Here is a 21,609-nt window from a genome sequence, read left to right as displayed (position 1 = left end):
GAGCAATAATAAAAACCACACAACAAACTTAATTAAAAATAAAAGCTTTTATTCTTATCTTAAGAGAACAAAAGGTAGACCAGAGGTATTTCAACAGAACTTTTAAAAAGAGCTTCCAATCATATGGTAGGAAGTGCAAAATGCTGTTCCTTCCAATGCAGGTAATTAATGCAGAATATTGACAGTATCTCACACCATATGTACAAATTGCTAGCTATTTGAAAATCGTATGTAAGCTCAAAAATGCTAAGTTAGAATTTCCAGAAGACTTGGAATTTCAGGAACCTCAGCAATGTAGCAGCTGAAGATCCTGTTGGCCAGAAGGTGGGGTTGGGTGGGGGGGGGTGGGGGGTGGGGAAGCACTGTAAAAACATTCTTGAAATAGTGTGGACTGTTACCATGGTGACAATGCTGCCATGGCATCATTCCCATATACTGTTTCATAAAATAACCTAAAATATTTTGTTGAACATTAAAATCAATGTGGAGCACCCTAGGTCAACATGACAGTACTAAAAACACGATCTGTACAGCAGGGAAGGCTACAATTCCTTGCAAACCAATGATTTCACTGAATAATAGCTGCATGTGCAATCTGATGGCAATGTATGACAATATTCCCATCCAAATGTTTATGAACTCTATGGATTTTCTTCCTGAAACAATCAAGTGTTTTATGGATTTCCACTCAATTGCAGAGCTGCTAAAATCTTGAAGTCTGCCAGCCATGTCAGGGCTATTTGGATCATCTTGACCTTGGAGCACAGCTCCAGGAGGGCATTAGTTTTTAAAGGCAAGGAAGAGAAAAAAAGGAACTAAATAGAAAAAGAAAGTGTGAAAAATAGTAAATAAAAATAAATGGAATGTTTGCAGAGAAACCTCTGGAGATTTGGAAGCCTTGGCAGAATGCTGGTCCTCAGTATTGGAGAGTGCAGTCGCAGCAAATTTGAGACATTAATGTTGTTTTCTTTCCAGAAACACTGTCTGACTTGCCAAATATTTCCAGTAGTTACTGTTTTTGTATCAAAACACATTTTTAGTCAAAATGGAAACAGTGACTTGTTACTGTTACTTTTCCAAACAATCCGATTTTTCTCCCCATTTCTCGGCCAGTCAGAACAATATTTGTTGATAATATAATTTAATACTCTGACATGTCAAACATTCTCCATGCAGTCTCCATTTAGAAAATAGCTTCTTCCAGAATCTGTTAGAAATACAAACGTTTTTCCCCCTCAAATGCTGCAGGATTCGCTCCTCATTAGGTTAGATAGTTCATTCATATGTCTTCACAACATAAACCCATCAGAGGTGAGAAAACTGGGCGCCTAATTTAAGACAAAAAGAAAAGCTTGAAGATGTAGAATCTGCATTAAAAACCTATCAAAAACAAGCCCATGGGCGAAGAGAAGCATGTAAAGCAGATTCCAATGATTTGCGCTTAGCAGGGTAAGATATACTGGGTACTGAAGGATTGCTCCAGATTTTACATGCAGATTCAGCATTAAGCACAATCAGATGTAGAGCAGAGCTACCTCTACTTTGCGCAAAATTGCACCTCTGTGACATTTCTAGTGCCCAAACTCTAGTGTAAAGGGTTAATGCCAAATACATAAATAGTGTAGTGATGTCAGCGATCACATGACTGCAGACTCAACAGACAGATGGCTCTGTGCTAAACCTCATACCAAGCCTTGTCCAGTAAAAGAAAGACAAGTGTTTAATAAAAGATAAACTTACCAATAGCCCAGCTTGCAGCAGATTCTACTGAACGTAATCAAGGACACAGCTTCCCCCAAGATCCATTATGATGACAACATATGCACCAGCTATTGGTGCTTCTGTGTACAACTGATAATTTAGTACCAGCTATGGCTAAGTTCTATCCTGTGGGTATGCACCTACAAAGAACGCAAGTTGAGACTGCAGCTATTGCAATGGAGATTTTCATTCCACTAGTCACAGATGGATTCAAAGCCAGATCCAGATGTATATTAACCACTGATTTATTGTAAGTAGCATTCCAGATTTAGTCATGTTACATCTCTGAAGCCTGGAGAGCAGGCCAGCTCCTTTCCTACAGGAAATCAAGCAGTCACTCTTAGCATTCCTACTATTGTCCAAAAATATGCAGGCTAAGTCGAGTAGCCATGGGAAGTGCAGGATTACAAGGATAGGATAGGGGTATGGTCTGGATGGAATGCTCTTCAGAGGGCCAGTACGGACTCAATGGGCCGAATAGCCTGATTCCACACTCTAGGGATTCTATGATTCCAATCTCCCTGGTTCACTACACAGCAATGTTAGTGTATGCTTCGCAGCCAGTCTTCTCGGCTGCATACAGTGCTGGTATGAGGATACTTCAGAAATAGAAACATGACTGTTTTAAAAACTAAAGTAGTTTTAAGCTTTGAAAGTAAAAGATGCTTAACCAAAGAACAAAAACTTGCATTTGAATAGCATTTTTTAAAAATCCTCAATAAGTCCTAAAGCACTCCACAGCCAATAGCTTTCTTTTACAGTAGTCACTGTTCTGAAGGCAAATACAGCAGATGATTTGCGCATTACAGGTCTCAAAAACGTTAACATAGGTAAAAAGTTGCCTAGGATACTGGGCGAGCTGGAGTTCTGCATCAGGGCTTGGACCCATTAACTTCTGGCTCAAGCACGAGAACAACCAATTGAACAAACTATTATATCCATAAAGCTGGCTGTTATTCACGCTGTAACACTATGCCTGCAAACAGCCTCAGCCACCAAATGCAAATATCACCATTTATGAAAAACATTCCAAAAAAAATTACTCCAGGTGGATTAAGTGACAGTATAAATTACTACTAGGGCAATAAATATCTCGTGATTTGGAGATGCCAGTGTTGGACTGGGGTGTACAAAGTTAAAAATCACAAAACCAGGTTATAGTCCAACAGGTTTAATTGGAAGCACTAGCTTTCAGGACGCTGCTCCTTCCACCTGATGGAGCGGTGCTCCAAAAGCTAGTGCTTCCAATTAAACCTGTTGGACTATAATCTGGTGGACTATAAACTGGTGCTGTGTGACTTTTAATTAAATATCTCAATCATCACATTATCCAACCTCAAAACTGTGCAACACAGAATTACATTTTAAAGGTGAGAATTAAGAAGCCAAAATATCAATACTGAAGTACTGTAGCACCCCCGACCCGAAATTTACATTTTGAAGAGTACTGCAGGATATATACTCGAAGGAAAAAGAATTACAGAGCTATGGGGAACGAACCCAAGACTGGGAGTAACTGGATAGCTCCAAAGACTGAATAATCAGTCTCCTTCTGCGCCATGTGATTTTACTCTTCATCTTGTTGAACTTAGCTCAGAGAAGTTACATAGTGTAGCAGCACCAGATGGTTGGATTCATCTCAACAGAAAACATGATCCCAGGTATGCATCCCAGCAAGTAAACATATTTTTTGCAGGTCAATTCAATTAGGCGAAAGTGAGGACTGCAGATGCTGGAGATTAGAGTCAAGAGGGTGGTGCTAGAAAAGCACAGCAGGTCAGGCAGCATCTGAGGAGCAGGAAAATTGATGTTTTAGGCAAAAGCCCTTCATCAGGAATGAGGCTGGGAGTCTCAGGGGTGGAAGGATAAATGGGAGGGGGGTGGGGCTAGGGGGAAGGTAGCTGAGAGTGCAATAGGTGGATGGAGGTGGCAGTAAGAGGTGAAGGTTGGAGGAGAGGGTGGTGCAGATAGGTGGAAAGGAAGATGGACAGATGGGACAGGCCATAAGGACGGTGCTGAGCTGGAAGGTTGGAACTGGGGTAAGGTGAAACGAGGAAACTGGTGAAGTCCACATTGATGCCCTGGGGTTGGAGGGTCTCGAGGCAGAAGATGAGGCATTCTTCCTCCAGGCGTCAGATGGTAAGGGAGTGGCAATGGAAGAGGCTCAGGACCTGCAGGTCCTTGGCAGAGTGGGAGGGGGAAGTTGAAGTGTTCGGCCACGGGGCGGTGGGGTTGTCCCGGAGATGTCCCGCGAGTAGGCAGCCTGTTTCCCCAATGTAGAGGAGACTGCATCGGGAACAATGGATACAGTAAATGACGTGTGGAAGTGCAAGTGAAATTTTGATGGGGGCGGAAGGCTCCTTTGGGGCCTTGGACGGAGGTGAGGGGGGAGGTGTGGGCACAGGTTTTGCAGACTACCTCGTCAGGTCCATGCCCCCCAACAACCCACCCTCCCCTCCCAGCACTTTTCCCTGCCACTGCAGGAACGGAGGTAAAGCTAAGGTTCTGGATCTGTTATAGTATTATTAGACAAAGAATATAAGTCCCTAAACCACAAAAGCACCCTCGACTAGACCAGCATGACATCTTCCAGTTCTCTCATCATCCTTCTTGTGGACTCAGTGAGATTGCCATTTTTTGCTGAATTATGGATTATTTTATGCTGTGTGCCCAAGTCAAACATGAACTGAATTCAACTACCAAACTCAGCTAATGCAGGATTGCAATAACTAACAGACACTCATTTCATTGATCTATGTCAGAGAGGATGTCTAATACCTAACCCTCCTTCTTAATTTGATTTTTCAAGGCTCAAGTTTGGTACAATGCACTAATTTCTGGTTAAGGGTTATCGTTAAATTTTAGCTGTAAGCAATTAAATGTTGTCACTCAGAAAGAAATAAAAATGGTACTTTACTTTTTGGACTATTCTGCACCTCTCCTTCTGGTTCTGGTACTTTCCAGTCCATCTTTCTGCCTTTCTCATAGAGACCTTTAAGTATTTTCCGGAATTCATCAACATCTATACCATGCTTGGTCAATTTCAAGTATTTGCGATAGAGCTGTAGCGCCGTGCGAGCATCTTCGATACTGTCATGTGTTTCGCCCTGAATTTTGAGTTCTGTCGAAGAAGTGAAACAAGAAAAGTCAGTTTTATCAGATTTAAGTAAATTCTCTACAGCCTCTCCAGGCTATTGACATAGCGTACGAAGTGTAGCGCCCAGAATTGGATGCAATGCCTGAGCTAAGCTCTGATCAGAGATTTACAAAGGTTTAGCAGAACTTTCTTACTGCTTGGTATCAGTTCCCGAAATATTTTCTTTCCCAATTTGTGTCCTTCATTGCCAGTGTGTACTGATATGAGGGAGGACTGGTCATGTTGTTTTGTTGCAAGCTGATGCTCATGTATTCTGGTGACGAGTTTCCTAACTGTTTGTCCGATGTCATGTTTCTCGCAGTTGCTGCATGGTATTTTATACATTTCATTTACACAGTAGGCCTGGTATTCATCCATTGGTTCCATAAACAAACATGCTGAAATAGACCCCATCTACAGAGCACTAGAGTACAAAACCGGATGTAGAACCACCTGCCACAACAGACAGAACCATATAAATTCAGGGCAGGTCACAATGACAGTGCTTCCTCCAGAGACGACACAGCACTGAGGGTGTCACCCAGGAGGGGAGGGAAACAAAACTTTGCAAGAAAGTCAACCAACTCAGCGAACCAACCAACACAGATCAGCACACACACAAAAATCATAATACCTTACAATGAAATCTAGCTGATTACAAAGACATTTGGAATTACACACATCAACTGATATTAACAAAAGCTAAAAATCTTAAACTGTAACCAATACAAACCTAGAAAATACCATGCAAGAAAACGCAATGAAATCATCCTCTTCCGAGGCATGTGAAACAAATACACAGTGTCTATCACTTGCTCCTTCGGTATCTGAAGATAGAAATGAGGAGAAAAGTAGATTAATCTAAAACTGAAACTTATAAAAGCAACTCATTGAACATTTCTTTGAGCTGGAGGAGCATTTACGTTTGCGCCACACTAAAGTGATCTGGTGGACTATTACTGAAACTTGCTTTTCTCAAATCTGAAACCACACAATAGATCTGGTGGCTCATGTACAAACTCATGATGGAAAACTATTAAACAGTCTTCCCTCAGGCCAGAAATTCACACTAATTATGTATCTTCAATCTTTGCTTACACCAGTGTTTTTCAACATTGTGGTTATTGCAATTCTAATACAAATTTGGCTGCTAATCTCTACAAGATGCATCACAGTCAGCTTGTATCACACTGAACTGACATCACAGACAGCAGCTCTATCACAGAGAGTATGATAGCTTCCTGCCATATTCCACAGAATGAAGTTTTTACGATTTATTTTCAAATAGACGCAGCCAATAGGGAACCTCCCACACTAGACTAGACTGGGTTGGGATATCTGGTCGACATGGACGGATTGGACCGAAGGGTCTGTTTCCATGCTGTACATCTCTATGACTCTAAGTAAAGACAAACATACTATTCATGATTTTGTGAAGCTATGCTATTTAGAAAATCTGTTTTACCCAATCAGAACACCATTGTATTTCTTCAATGGTACATAGCCTCTGCACCAAAGAAATTAGAAAAGTGTTGTTGACTTAGCACAGTGAATATATTTGTACCAGATTCTTTCAGCTATGCAGTATTAGACAGTGGATTCACATCTTCATGGACTTACATGGACTTCAGTAAGGCGTTTGACAAGGTTCCCCATGGGAGACTGATTAGCAAGGTTAGATCGCAGGGAATACAGGGAGAACTAGCCATTTGGATACAGAACTGGCTCAAAGGTAGAAGACAGAGGGTGTGGTGGAGGGTTGCTTTTCAGACTGGAGGCCTGTGACCAGTGGAGTGCCACAAGAATCGGTGATGCATCCTCTACTTTTTGTAATTTACATAAATGATTTGGATGTGAGCATAAGAGGTACATTAAGTAAGTTTGCAAATGAAACCAAAATTAGAGGTGTAGTGAACAGCAAAGAGGGTTACCTCAGTTTACAACAGGATCTTGACCAGATGTGCCAATGGGCTGAGAAGTGGCAGATGGAGTTTAATTCAGATAAATGTGAGGTGTTGCATTTTGGAAAAGCAAATCTTAGCAGGACTGATACACTTAATGGTAAGGTCCTAGGGAGTGTTGCTGAACAAAGACCTTGGAGTGCAGGTTCATAGCTCCTTGAAAGTGGAGTCGCAAGTAGATAGGATAGTGAAGGCTGTGTTTAGTATGCTTTCCTTTATTGGTCAGAGTATTGATTACAGCAGTTGGGAGGTCATGTTGCAGCTGTACAGGACATTGGTTAGGCCACTGTTGGAATATTGCATGCAATTCTGGTCTCCTTCCTATCGGAAAGATGTTGTGAAACTTGAAAGAGTTCAGAAAAGATTTACAAGGATGTTGCCAGGGTTGGAGGATTTGAGCTGTAGGGAGAGACTGAACAGGCTATGGTTGTTTTCCCTGGAGCGGAGGCAGAGGGGTGACCTTATAGAGGTTTACAAAATTATGAGGGGCATGGATAGTGTAAATAGGCAAAGTCTTTTCCCTGGGGTCGGGGAGTCCAGAACTAGAGGGCGTGGGTTTAGGGTGAGAGGGGAAAGGTATGAGAGAGTCCTAAGGGGCAATGTTTTCACACAGAGGGTGGTACGTGTATGGAATGAGCTGCCAGAGGAAGTGGAGGAGGCTGGTATAATTGCAACATTTAAAAGAGGCATTTGGATGGGTATAGGAATAGGAAGGGTTTGCAGGGATATGGGCAGGTGGGACCAGATTGGGTTGGGATATCTGGTCGGCATGGACGGGTTGGACAGAATGATCTGTTTCCATGCTGTACACCTCTATGACTCTATTAGCAATGTTCACTTGGAAAACTGGTTTCAACATATTTTTACCACTTTAAAACATGCATGTCAATTGTTAAATGCAAAGTTTGGTAGTCAAGTGCTACTGGGATTGCGATAAGGACACTGCATTTATCAGCACCCTTGAGCTGGTGTAGGTGAGGATTCCTACTCCAATCTATATTCAACAATCCCTGCAGGAAGTGTCAGTCAAGACCAGCTTCAAATTCAAATTTGCCTTCTAATATATTCTATTGCCAACACTTATGGCTGATACTTATACTTTTCACTATTTACTTGTTAAATACATGTGACAATAAATCATTCAATTCCATTAAAACTTGTGAAAAATTACAACTTGTATCATGTCAGCAACCAGAATTTCATTCTAACACCTTCTAAAGAGACATGGAGGAAAGAAAATAACTCTTCTGCCATTAAGAAAAACAAGGGTTCTCAGTGGTGTCTCAGGAAAAAAAAACAACCAATAAATCCACCTGAAGAAACTCCACCTTGCAGTTATTTTCACATGATATTTTTGGTATTGGACTTAGTACTCAGCCATGATTTTAAATCCCACTATAACAAGTTGTGGAACTACATTTAATAATTCTGGCAATTTGTGCAGGAACACCAGTCAACCCTGGAAGCTGTTACGATTATAACTGGTTCACCAATATCCTTTATGGAAGGGAACTTGCCTTGCCTATCCAATGTGCCTGCATGTGACTATACAAATGGTTTACTCTCAAAACCCTCAAGGCAACTTGGAATGGGCAATAAACACCAACCAGCTTGTTAAAAACAAAAAGTGATGTTAATTAGTGAACTGACTACACATGGAATAGTGAGCAGTTCTGAACACAGATTTAGGAGAATGTTACCTAACTAGAAATGGAAAATAGCCATAGTCAGCACCCTATACATAGTTTGAAGGGCACCATTCTCCATCAAACATGGGACAAAGTAAACAGACAAGCAACGATGAACTACCAGAACTGGGGACTGAAACTGTGTCACTGGCACATTCTGCACTACAATTCAGGTATTTAGCCAACTGAGAAAACTGATCTCCTTCTCCTAAGGGCAAGGGGTAATTTGATCAAAGTTATCAAGATATTAAGAAGAACAGATAGAGAGGAACTATTTCTGCTGGTTGGGGAGTCAAGGACTAGAGAACACAATCTTAAAAAGGTTAAAACTTTCAGTGAAGTAAAATACACAAAAATTGGTGGTAGTTTGAAATTAATTTCCACAAATAACAAGTGGTGCTCGGTCAGTTGTTAATTTTGAATCTGAGATTAACAGATTTCTGTTAGCCAAAGGGATGGAGGAAAGGTGGGTATATGGAATTAAGTTACAGATCAACCATGGTCTCACTGAATGGCAGAATAGGCTTGAAGGGCTAAATGGCTTCCTCCAGTTTCTATGAGTACATAATAAATTCTATTGAATACTTTCATCAAACCCATTTCAACTCCTACTGAAACCCAATTTACTTCCACATTTGGAACGGATGTCAGATGGGTTCCCCCTAAAAATCACCAATTTGCACTCTGCCAGTACTTGCAAATCTTTATAAAAAAGATTAAGGGGTCACAAAGGGTAGTCTCCCTTTGAAGGAAACAATTGCTGCTGAATACATCGCCTTAATCTGTTGTTTGCTTTTGGGGATATTAAGTGAACACTTAATTTTTATACCTTTGCATATTTTTTTCTTTTTGGTGCTGGCAGACCAGCTGTCCACAAGTATAGGATGGCATTACAGTTGGTTTATCCTAAAGTATTCTGTTTAAGAATGGAGAACTTTTCAAACCAACCATAAGATTTATGACTCTGAAGTCCTTCTGCAGCCCATGTCCCACAAACTTTACTCCAATATCAATAAGGAATCTCAGCTTCAGGTACGTTGACTTCAAGGTGGTTAGGTGCTTGGATGAAATTTTGGCATCAAGGTCTCCAGGCTTGATTCCAGAATACTGAGTCAAGTAGTCCACAACCTAATTTAAGGAAAAAAAAAACACACTTGTGGAGTAAGTATACAAGATAATTTTTAGATAGTGTCATTTCATACATGCATTTTGCAACTACAGAGGTGAATCCAAGATGTTATGTTGCCTTCCTGGTGCCAAAGTCAAGGATGTAATTGAGTGAGTACAAAGCAGACGGAGGGAGAGAAGGGACCAGTCAGAGGTCACGGACCATACCCGTATTTGGAAGGAAAAGGGATGAGTCCTGCAGGCACATATTAGGGAACAAGAAAAGAAACTACCAAGCAGGATGATACAGATAGCAATTTTTGGATCACTTCTGGTGCTACTATCGAATCTAGAAATGGGATGTTGGAACAGACAAATGTGTGACTGACACTAAGTACAGAATTGAGGACTTTTATACTCCTGGAAGATTGAGATCAGTTCTGGGAGAGAAATGACCTATACACATTTGATGGGTTGCACTGGAACAGAGTTGGGACCAACATCCTTTTGGTGCAGAGTCGAGAGTGTGGTGCTGGAAAAGCACAGCAGGTCAGGCAGCATCTGAGGAGCAGGAAAATCAACATTTGCCGATGAGGATTCCTAATGAAGGGCTTATATGCAAAACGTCGATTCTCCTGTTCCTCGGATGCTGCCTGACCTGCTGTGCTTTTCCTGCAACACACACAATTCTGAACTCCAGCATCTGCAGTCCTTACTTTATCCTTTCGGGGCAGTTTGCCAGTACTATTGGGAAGCGTTTGAACAAACTTGGCAGTGTTATGAGAACCAAGGAGGTCATGCTAGCGAGGAAAATAATGTGCATAAAGAAAAGTAAAAGCATTAAATGGGGTCAGAAGAAGAGGGAATGTGATAAGATGCAAATTAGGATTTCTGTACATGCATTTAAACCCATAGAATATAGTGAAGATGAGTTAGAAGCATATAACCAAGTGAAAATATGATGTGGCAAAAACAAAGACCTGTCTCGAGAAAGAACAAAATCTGGTACTAAACATTCCTGAATACAAGGTATTCAAGAAAGTTGGAAAAGGGTAAAATAGGAAAGGACAAAAGTGAGGAGGGGTAGCAGTACTGATGAAGGAGACTTTGCAGTCCTGGAGAGAGAGGATGTCCTTGAGGGACCAAGGACAGAATATAATTGGTTCATTCCTGATGAAGGGCTTATGCCCAAAACGTCGATTCCCCTGCTCCTCGGATGCTGCCTGACCTGCTGTGCTTTACCAGCACCACATTCTCGACTCATGCAAAGAAACTATGACCAAAATTTTCTGATGGCCACACAATTGTCTGTGCAGCGTAGAATTGCAGAATCCCCAACATAATAGCCTCCAGGAAACCGAAAATGCTAACTAACAATTCCCCAGCACCTGGAGTCCTCCAGAAGTATCCATTTAAATCAGAGAATTCAGGGGGCTCTGCTGCAGTTAGCAGTTTCCTAGGAGTCATACCCACCCGACTTATACACAACCCTACGAATACACATACCCCAAACCCATTACATATGCAGATATAGCAATCCCTGCCTGTGAAGGTGATTGATCCTGATTTGGTGCCTCTCAACTTGGCCAAAATAAATTAAAACAAACTTAGTGGATTAAAAACTGAGAATACAGTGTTTGACAAGAAGTTGCTTTGAGTATTCTATTAAGTTATTTCATGCTTTAGACATTAGCTTCAAAATAGTGGTCACCCAAATTAGACAGCAAGATCAGCAAAACCTCTGTTCATCTCATTACCTGCTCCTGCGTGGAAATGTAATCGTCAATGAACGGAACACCTTCATTCGGTCCCTGACCTCGCACACATGTGATTCTGGCAACTGACATTTGGCTGGGCTTGATCGTGGATTTTGTTCCATCGCTACGCAGCTCTGCTTCTTCCTATGAATATCAAGTTACATAAAACATCACAAACTGACAAAATGACAAGTTTCACTAAACTAACCTTAAGCGGAGTACAGGTATTTGATTTAGAATTTTCTTTGAAAAATGTCATACAGTTTGTTCTGATTTGACATGATAGTTCTGTTCTCGTGTGACCTCGTGTTATAAGAAAATCGCGCAATAGCTGTGCCATTTAAACTAATGGGTCCAGAACAGTGCTATAGCCAATATAGGTAACGAAAGTTCACATTCTACAAGTAACAATCTAAATTCTTCAATCATGTTAAATCCAATTCACGCTGACGAAACACTTATTATAGCAGAACCAACTGTATTCCCAATCATACACAAACTGCACTAGTTTGTTTGATAATAGTAATCTTAATACCTGAATAATTAACAAACTGCTTCTAAAGCAAAACTGATTTCACTTCATTGGGGAATATCCACTAGAAAACAATGAAACTCATTAGTATGATGCCCATAGAGACTGCAAATTTTAAAAGGAAAAGAATGCACATAACAGAATCACAGAAAATCACTGGCTAAAATTTCACTTTAAAACTTTTAGTGCAACAAACCAGCTAAAATCAACATATTTTAATTATTAATTAACAGACAAAGAATATTTTAAATAGAGGGAAATTTCATTTTGAACTGTTGATACAACAAAGAAGTGCCTCAAATAAAATCAAAGTGCTAGAGAAACTCAGCAGGTTTGCCAGCATTTGTGGAGAGATAACAATGTTAACTTTTGAGTCCAATTTGACTTTTATTTAAACTCTCCAGCATCCACAGTGCTTCACTTTTATTTGAAAGATACACCTCATGTAGTTAGAAGTATTTGCATTGTGGAACCATGTAAAATCTCAGTCTTCCAACTCAGTCTCCAGTATGTCTCCTCCCAATATCAGCCCTGGAGTTACATTCACAAACAGCTCCATCTTTGAACATGGTCAACAGAAGCAAGGCATACACATTCACTCAAATCATGAGCATAAAACATAGGAGCAGAAGTAGGCCAATCAGCTCATCGAGTCTGTTCTTCCAGTCAATGGAATCACGGCTGATCTAAGAATTTGCAACTCCACTTGCCTGTTTTTCCTCATTTCCGATTTAAAATCAATCTCAGCCTTGAATGTACTTAACTACCCAGTCTCAACAGCCCTCTGCACTAAAGAATTCCACAGATTTACTTCAATCCCAGATAAATTCCTCATCTCTGATGTAAATGTACAATTTTCTCGTGAAATAAGATTATACCCTCTGGTACTGGACTCTCCCACAAGAAGAAATAGCCTTTTCGCATCTCCCCTGTCAAGTCTTCAGAATCTTGTATGTTTCAATAATATATCTCACTAACTCCAATGAGTAAAAGTCCAACCTATTCAGCCTCTCCTTATAAGCAGACAGTCATTCTAGACCTGGCATCAGCTAGTGAACCTTCTCTGGACTGCCTCCAATGCCTGAGAAAATCTATAGCCTTAATATGTGTCTTTAAACATTTAGACTAAAATGTAATGCTGAACTATAAAACACACTTAATGCACTAGAAAATAGACAGGCAGGAAGGCTCAGGAAAAAAAGGGGGTGGGGTGGGACTCAAGGAATGCAGAAGATAGGGACATCTGGGCTCACCAAGTGATGACAGGATGCTGGAAGGCAATTAAGAACATTTGCCTTAGCATCGGTGAATGTGTGCGTGCAGGGCAGACAACGAGAGAAAAAAAACTTTGCTGACTTGAGAGTTCAAAAGGACACGAGAGAGAGAGACCATTTTAGTGCTGAGGCTGTTGGAGTCAGTAGAAAAGTAACACTTAGTGCTTATCTGCTATGGATTGAATTTAATTGCATTTTGGGACCTTAAGGTGATACGGAGTTGCCATTACCGGTTATTAAATACAAACTCTGTAAAAGGTAATATTGATGAAGCCTTAACTTACTTGCTGTTCTTGCAGACCACTCTACAGACCTTACAGACTGCCCCACTGTCAATTCTAACTAATCAGATCTTATGTCTTATTTGAATTTGAATCACAACCCTGAAAAGCATGCATGTTAATTCAAAGGATAATGAATCAGTTTAAATGCAACCTTACGGTAACATCTCAGCCTCAGGTACAGAATGATTCAGCGCTTAAAAAACAGGAGTCTGCTCCTAGCTTAGAAATTATCCTAAACCTAACTTTGAAGAGATTCTGGCACAAATGTGTCAGGAAGACATTTTATGGTCAAAAGTTTGCCCTCCTTGCTAAGAAGCCATTTTGTCAAAATAATTGTATCAGACATGTGAGCTATGCACGGTTACCTTATGAACTCTCCAATTAGCTCAGATTGGTACCTCTATGATAGGAGCTTAACTCGCTAGCAGGCGCCTAACTTGGCTGGGTGTTTTTCCCACCTGATGAATGCCTTAGGGCCTGCAGGAGTGATTAGTCCAGCGTACACAGGCCTGTCAATTAACTTCCTTATGAATTATTGTCTTTCACTGTCATCTGTCTAATTAACAACATGCAATTTTTAAAGAACTTTTGTATAAAAGGAAGGCCACTTTGCAGCTGTACATTGGAGTAGCCTGCTGGGACACTTGAAGAACTGGCACCCTACTCTCCTAGGTTATTAGAACCTAGTTAGTTTAGCTTATAGGTATCAGTGTTAAGTTGCAATAGTGATGCTATTGGTAAATAAAGGGGATGACTAAAATCAAACTAATCTGTCTGTAAGAGGGTTTTTTATTCCAGACTTCCAAACAGTATGATCTCTGGGACGAACCAAGAGAGAGGCTTACAGGTCTGAGTCCATAAGGGATTCCCTGGACCGTCTCAAATCTGTACTTTAACATGCCAGTATACCTTTCCTTAGATAAGGGATTCAAAACTGTTCACAGTATTCTAGGTGAGGTGTGAATAGTTTTAGCAAAGCCTCCCTACTTTTATACTCCATTTCCTTTGAAATAAAGGCCACCATTCCATTTACCTTCCCTATTACCTGCTGAACCTGGATGCTAGCTTTTTGCGATTATTGAGTAATTGTGGAGTGTTAGTGTCTTCTACTGGAAAGACTGATGCAAAGTATTTACTCAACTGCTCTGTCATTTCCACAGTCTTCATTATTATTTCCCCAGCCTCATTCGCTAAGGGGCCTATGTTCACTTCAGCTTCTCTCTTCCTTTTTACATATTTAAAGAAGCTCTTGCAGTCGGTTTTGATATTACTTACAAGTTTATCTTCAAAGTTTACCTTTTTTTTAAAAAATCTTTTGTTGATTTTTAAAACTTCCCCCATAATTGGCTGTCTTACCATTAATCTTTACAACAGCTCTGCTGGCACAGAATCCTCATAATTCATGATCTTTCACCCTTCCTATCTTTCGCTCTTTGCTCTTTCCAACTGTATCACATCCAATAACACAGTTTCTGCCCTATTCTCAGAGCTCTGCTTTAACAGAACCTGTTCAAACGTTGTCACAGAAAACCTCCATTCAGACCCAAAAGCGAAAAATCCTGTCGATGCTCAAGACACAGAAAATACTGGCAAGGGAGAGGTGGAGCAAGCTCCCATATCCTTGCACACCATTTTGACCTAATAACCATCCAATGCCACTCTTGAATGCCTCAATTAAACCTGCCTCCACCACATTTCCAGGCAGTGCATTCCATACTCTATGCACCATAAAAGTCTTTTCTCGCATCACCCTTGCTTCGTTTGCACATCACTTTAAATCTATGCCCCTCTCTTTTACAAGCAGGAACAGCTTCTCCCTATCTGCTCTATTTACCTTGCTCATGACGTTGAAACTTCTACCAAATCTCCTCTCAGCCATCTTCTCCCTAAAGAGAAACAGTCCCAATCTTTTCAATCCATCTTTACAGCTGAAGTTTCTCATTCCTGAAACCATTCTTGTAAATTTTTCTGCATTGTCTCTGAAGCATTCATGTCTTTCCAATAATGTAGGGCCCACAACTGTACACAATATTCCAGCTGAGATCTAACAAGTGTCTTACACCACTGCAATATCACCTCTTTGCTCTTGTACTCGATGCATCTACTAACAAAACCAAGAATATTATATGCTTTATTAACTGCTCTCTTCACCTGTTTGGTCATCTTCAGTGAACTGTGCACATACACACGAAGGACCCTCTGCTCCTGCAGCCCCTTTAGAATTGTAGCCCCTACTTTATATTGTTTTCCAATGTTCTTCAAAAATGGATCACCTCACACTCCTCTGCATTGAGCCTCAAGCATGAGCCAGACATCCACTCAACCAACTTGTCAAAGTCCTTTTGAAGTTCCACACTGTTCTTGCAGTTTACAATTCTTCCAAATTTAATGTCATCTACAAAATTTGAAACGGTCTCCTGCACACCAAGATCCAAATCATTTATACATATCACTGAAAAGCAGGGGTCCCAATCTCTGGGGAACTCCACTACAAACTCCATCCAACCTGAAAAATATCCACTGACTATGAGTTTTCAGTTCCTATCACCCAGCTAATTTTGTATCCACATAGCTACTGTCCCTTTTGTATCATGATCTATAATTTCTCTCAAGTCTGTTGCGTGGCATTGCATCAAATGCCTTCTTAAAGGCATTTTACGACACTAAAGTCGGTGGAGTAGTGGACAGTTGTAAGAATGTTACAGGTTGCAGGGGGACTTGGATAAACTACAGAATTGGGCTGAGGGGTGGCAAATTGAGTTCAATGCAGCTAAATGAGAGGTGATTCACTTTGGGAAGAATAACAGGAAGGCAGAGTACTGGGTCAATGGAAAGATTCTTGGAAGTGTGGATGTGCAGAGGGATTTTGGAGTCCATGTGCATAGATCTCCGAAAGTTGCCACCCAGGTGGATAGTGCTGTTAAGAAGGCATACGGTCTGTTTGGTTTCATTGGTAGAGGGATTGAGTTCCGAAACCTCAATATCATGCTGCAACTATACAAAATGCTGGTGCGGCCACCCTTGGAATATTGTGTACAGTTCTAGTCGCCCCATTACAGGAAGGATGTGGAAGCATTGGAAAAGGTGCAGAGGAGGTTTACCACGATGTTGCCTGGTCTGGAGGGAAGGTGTTATGAGGAAAGGCTGAGACACTTGGGACTGTTCTCATTGGAAAGGCGGTGGCTAAGGGGTGATAGAGACATACAAGATGATCAGAGGATTAGATAGGGTAGACAGTGAAACACTTTTTCCTAGGATGGTGACGTCAGCTTGTACGAGAGGGCATAACTACAAATTGAGGGGTGATAGATTTAAGACAGATGTCAGAGGCAGGTTCTTTACTCAGAGAGTGGTAAGGGCGTGGAATGCCCTACCTGCTAATGTAGTCAACTCAGCCACATTAGGGTGATTTAAACAATCCTTAGATAAGCACATAGATGATTTTGGGATAGTGTAGGGAGACGAGCTGAGAATAGTTCACAGGTCGGCGCAACATCGAGGGCCGAAGAGCCTGTTCTGTGCTGTATTGTTCTATGAAATCCATTAATACCACATTAACACTGTTACTATCATTAACCCTTTCTATTACCTCTTCAAAAAATTCTAGCAAGTTAGCCAAACACAATTTTCCCTCTAGAAATCAATGCTGACTCTTCCAAATCAAGCCACCTTTTTTCCACATGATTACTAATTCTGTCCTGAATAACTGTTTCTAGAAGTTTCCCCACCGCCAAAGTTAAACTTCCTAGTGTATTTTGGTCTCAAAAGGGAGATCATATGCTTTTTTGTGTATGGGTCACACTCACTGCTCAGAAATAGAATATTTGTGATCCGATACCATCAAGCAGGTATACGTTAAGTATAGCATGAGCTAGATATGGAGAAAAGCTCATGTACTGTGCTCAAACAATGAGCATAACTGCAAAAAAGGTATCCCTATATCTGTGCAACATTTCCACAAGGACCACATTATTTAGTCATATGTTTCTGCCACTCACCAATCATAGATCGGTGCCACTAATAGTTAGTTAATGAAAAAAAAATCATTGCTCACACCATTTTACCTTCCCAACCTGAGATAAGTGGCCAATAAAAATCTTTGTTGCGAGTAAATTCTAGGTCAAATTGGAGTACCATATAAAAAAAATTATTAATTGCACCTAAAATAAAGACACTTTCCTCAAGATGATATGTTAAACTAACCATATTTTCCAAGTTAACACGCATACCTGATTCAATGTGACAAACTCTGCATCCAAGCCCACTAAATCACTAGGCTGGGGCATTTCATTCAGCATTAATGGAATAAAAGTTGCATGACATTTTCGCTGCTTTCTAGCGAGAGATGCCTCTGCCAGCAAAACACTTGCTTCAATTGGATTTTTTACTGAAAAGGGTAAAAAATCATTCTGTGGTTACTAATGAAATAAGATATTAAAATATTAAAATATAAAACATAAAACATAATTAGCTAGTCCAGTTACTAACTAGGGATGAGAAAATATTGCAAATTTAACTCACCTGTATGAGGAAAATTTTCCTAAATTGAAAACAGGGTTACAAAATTGAACCAGATTATGACTCCGGCATTTTGACCATTTACAAACTGGGTGCCTCATATTTGCTACATCAAAACCAGAATGGCAAACTGTGCACACTATTCAAAAGACATTACCGCTGGCTTATGTGCTTTAGACACACTTAATAGATATTTATTACATTGACAAAAATTGAAATTTTTACTGGTGCATCTAAATTTAAAACATTTTTAGAGAAATACAAAGACAATTGGACACAGATAAGAAATGCATTTGATTCTTTTCTCAGGAAAAAAAAACAATCAGCTGTATTTTCAAGGTTACCAGCAAAGACCCATCGGACTGACTGTTTTGGTGATGTTAATTATATGTAATACTAGTAAAGAAGGGATTTAAAAATGACAGAATATGAAAACAATAAAAGAATAATTGAAAAACACACAAACCATTTAAAATAGTTTACAAAAAAGAAAATCCTGCAGCATTTAAAACCTTCCCTGATGGTACAGAACTCCAACTAACACCAACATTTTAAGCAACTAGTAACTGGAATTCCCTGAAATCAACTGAAACTCTCTCCCGAACAGCACTGTGGACTGCACTGTTCAAGAAGATAACTCACCGAGTTCTTCTTGAGGGCAACTAAGGACAGTCAATAATTGCTGGTCGAGCCAGTGACACCTATATTCCAGGAGTGGATGTATATATTAAAAAAAAATTGCTTCTCCTTTATGAAGCACATCCTAGTTGCCTGGCATACATTTATATTTGATATAGTATTCTGTGGTGAGTTGAATGAGCTCTCGAGTTGAATGAGAGAGATAGAAGAGGCGCTAAATGAATATTTTTCATCAGTATTCACACCAGAAAAAGACAATGTTGTCGAGGAGAATACTGAGATACAGGCTATTAGACTAGATGGGATTGGGGTTCACAAGGAGGTGCGAGCAATTCTGGAAAGTGTGAAAATAGCTAGGTCCCCTGGGCCGGATGGTATTTATCCTAGGATTGTCTGGGAAGCTAGGGAGGAGATTGCAGAGCCTTTGGCTTTGATCTTTATGTCATCATTTTCTACAGGAACAGTGCCAAAAGACTGGAGGATAGTAAATGCTGTCCCCTTGTTCAAGAAAGGAAGTAGAGACAACCCTGGTAATTATAGACCACTGAGCCTTACTTGAGTTGTGGGTAAAGTGTTGGAAAGTGTTATAAGAGATAGGATTTATAATCATCTAAAAAGGAATAATTTGATTGGTTTTGTAAAGGGTAGGTCGAGTCTCACGAACCTTAGTGAGTTCTTTGAGAAGGTGACCAAACAGGTGGATGAGGGTAAAGAGTTTGATGTGGTGCATATGGATTTCAGTCAAGTGTTTGATAAGGTTCCCCATGGTAGGCTATTGCACAAAATATGGAGGTATGGGATTGAGGGCAATTTAACGGTTTGGATCAGAAATTAGCTAGCTGAAAGGAGACAGAGGGTGATGGTTGATGAGAAATGTTCATCTATACCACAAGGATCTGGTTTGGGACCACTGCTGTTTGTCATTTTTATAAATGACCTAGATGAGGGCATAGAAGAATGGGTTAGTAAATTTGCAGATGACACTAAAGTCAGTGGAGTCGTGGACAGCTGTAAGGATGCTGCAGGTTTCAGAGGGACATAAGTAAGTTGCAAAGCTGGGCTGAGAGGTGGCAAATGGAGTTTAATGCAGAGAAGTGTGAGTGATTCACTTTGGAAGGCGTACTGGAATGCAGAGTACTGGGCTAATGGTAAGATTCTTGGTAGTGTGGATGAGCAGAGAGATCTCGGTGCTCATGTGCATACATCCCTGAAAGTTGCCACCCAGGTCAATAGGGTTGTTAAAGCGGCATATGATGTGTTGGCTTTTATTGGTAGAGGAATTGAGTTTTGGAGCCATGAGGTCATGCTGCAGTTGTACAAAACTCTGGTGCGGCAGCACTTGGAGTAGTGCGTACAGTTTTGGTCACCGCATTATAGAAAGGACATGGAAATATTGGAAAGGGTGCAGAGGAGATTTACCAGGATATTACCTGATATGAAGGGAGGGTCTTATGAGGCTGCTTTTGTTCGAGAGAAGCAGGTTAAGGGGTGACTTAATAGAGACATACAAGATGATCAGAGAAATAGATAGGGTGGACAGCGAGAGGCTTTTTCCTCGGATGGTGATGGCTAGCAAGAGGGGATATAGCTTTAAATTGAGGGGTGATAGATATAGGACAGATGTCAGAGGTAGGTACTTTACTCAGAGTAGTAAGGGCGTGGAATGCCCTGCTTGCAACAGTAGTAGACTCGCCAATGTTAAGGGCATTTAAATGGTCATTGGATAAATACATGGATGATATGGAATAGTGTAGGTTAGATGGGCTTCAGATTAGATTCACACGTTGACACAATATCGATGACCGAAAGGCCACTACTGCGTTGTAATGTTCTATGTTCTAAATATACTGTCGCAAAACAGAGCAAAAGCTGCTACTTGTAGAATTTAGAAGAATGAGAGGTGATCTCATGAAAATAGATAGGAATGGGACTTGACACAATAAGTGCTGAGAGGATATTTCCCCTTGTCAAAAAGTTTAGGACCAGAGTGCATTGTCACAGGATAAAGGGGTGACAATTTAAGACTGAGATGAGGAAGAATTTCTTTGCAGCAGACATTACCCACAGCTGTTGGTGATCTTTAAAACGGATGAAAAATACATATTAAGCATTGCAACTTAAATTTAAAAACTAAGTTGGTCATGGAACCTTAATTTAGGGCACGTGCTATGAAATTTCTGTTTCTCGCTCACCCCCAGCTAATCAATTCCCTATCAGCTTTCTCCCCTTCTTCCCAAAAAGGGCAGAGCGAGGAGAGCTGAAGCTATTTGTAGCTAACCCATTTACTGCTCCAGTGGATGTCAGTAAATTTATCAGAGACTGGTCATCAAATCTGGCATATTTCTATAAAGCATCTTTGTCTGAGATAGCTATCAAACAGGAGGACCCACATGTTCTTGCCTTATTTACTAATACATTGTTTGAGAACTATCAGATAACTGCACCATATAAAACAATACAGAAATCATGCAATAGTGAGTTGGGGGTGTGGGGCAGAGAAAAAGAGAGGGAGCAGCTGAGGGAAGGGACAGTAGATTTGGGCTTCTTCTAGATCAAGCTATGCTTCTCCAGTCAACAATTTATGATTCAATAATTAATAAATGTTACCTACTTGTTAAATCATACTTGGAATTCAAATTTCGTCTAGCGTAATACAGAATACAAGGGATCTTCCAACTCAAATCAAACTGCACAGCCTCACACTGCAAAAAAAAAAGTCAACTCTCAAGTAAACTGCAATCTCAACAATATTCCAAGAATTCTCACTGGTCACCCATTCAAAATAATTTGCCTCTTTCAATTCCCATGCGGCATATGTTGATACTCTGGTCTAAGTGGTTCATCAGGTGTGCTATTCAGCAGACTTCTTGCCAACATTACTCTGTCAGCTTCTGCAAGGTGATGTGCAACAATGATCCTTCATGTCTGAGAAGCTGTTAGCCTTCATTGTGG

At 40.5% G+C, this 21,609-nt stretch overlaps 1 protein-coding gene across 8 annotated transcripts in view; it reads right to left on the bottom strand.

Annotated features, from left to right (window-relative positions):
- pan2 (poly(A) specific ribonuclease subunit PAN2) overlaps window positions 1-21,609 on the bottom strand; it is a 139,263-nt gene that overhangs the window by 47,463 nt on the left and 70,191 nt on the right. For 7 of the 8 annotated variants that reach the window (XM_072567187.1, XM_072567180.1, XM_072567182.1 and 4 more), the window contains exons 20-25: window positions 21,269-21,359; window positions 17,730-17,887; window positions 11,411-11,554; window positions 9,495-9,674; window positions 5,631-5,724; window positions 4,679-4,882 (exon numbers count right to left, since the gene is read on the bottom strand). In XM_072567187.1, the coding sequence (XP_072423288.1) occupies window positions 4,679-4,882; window positions 5,631-5,724; window positions 9,495-9,674; window positions 11,411-11,554; window positions 17,730-17,887; window positions 21,269-21,359 (871 nt within the window). Of the gene's footprint in view, window positions 1-32; window positions 1,329-4,678; window positions 4,883-5,630; window positions 5,725-9,494; window positions 9,675-11,410; window positions 11,555-17,729; window positions 17,888-21,268; window positions 21,360-21,609 lie in introns of those variants that run through there. The other variant, XM_072567186.1, reaches the window with a different exon arrangement.

The sequence above is a fragment of the Chiloscyllium punctatum genome, chromosome X (genome assembly GCF_047496795.1).
Source record: "Chiloscyllium punctatum isolate Juve2018m chromosome X, sChiPun1.3, whole genome shotgun sequence".
Lineage (NCBI taxonomy): Eukaryota > Metazoa > Chordata > Chondrichthyes > Orectolobiformes > Hemiscylliidae > Chiloscyllium > Chiloscyllium punctatum.
Note: the sequence above shows the minus strand (reverse complement) of the source record. Positions and strands in the feature narration are given on the sequence as shown.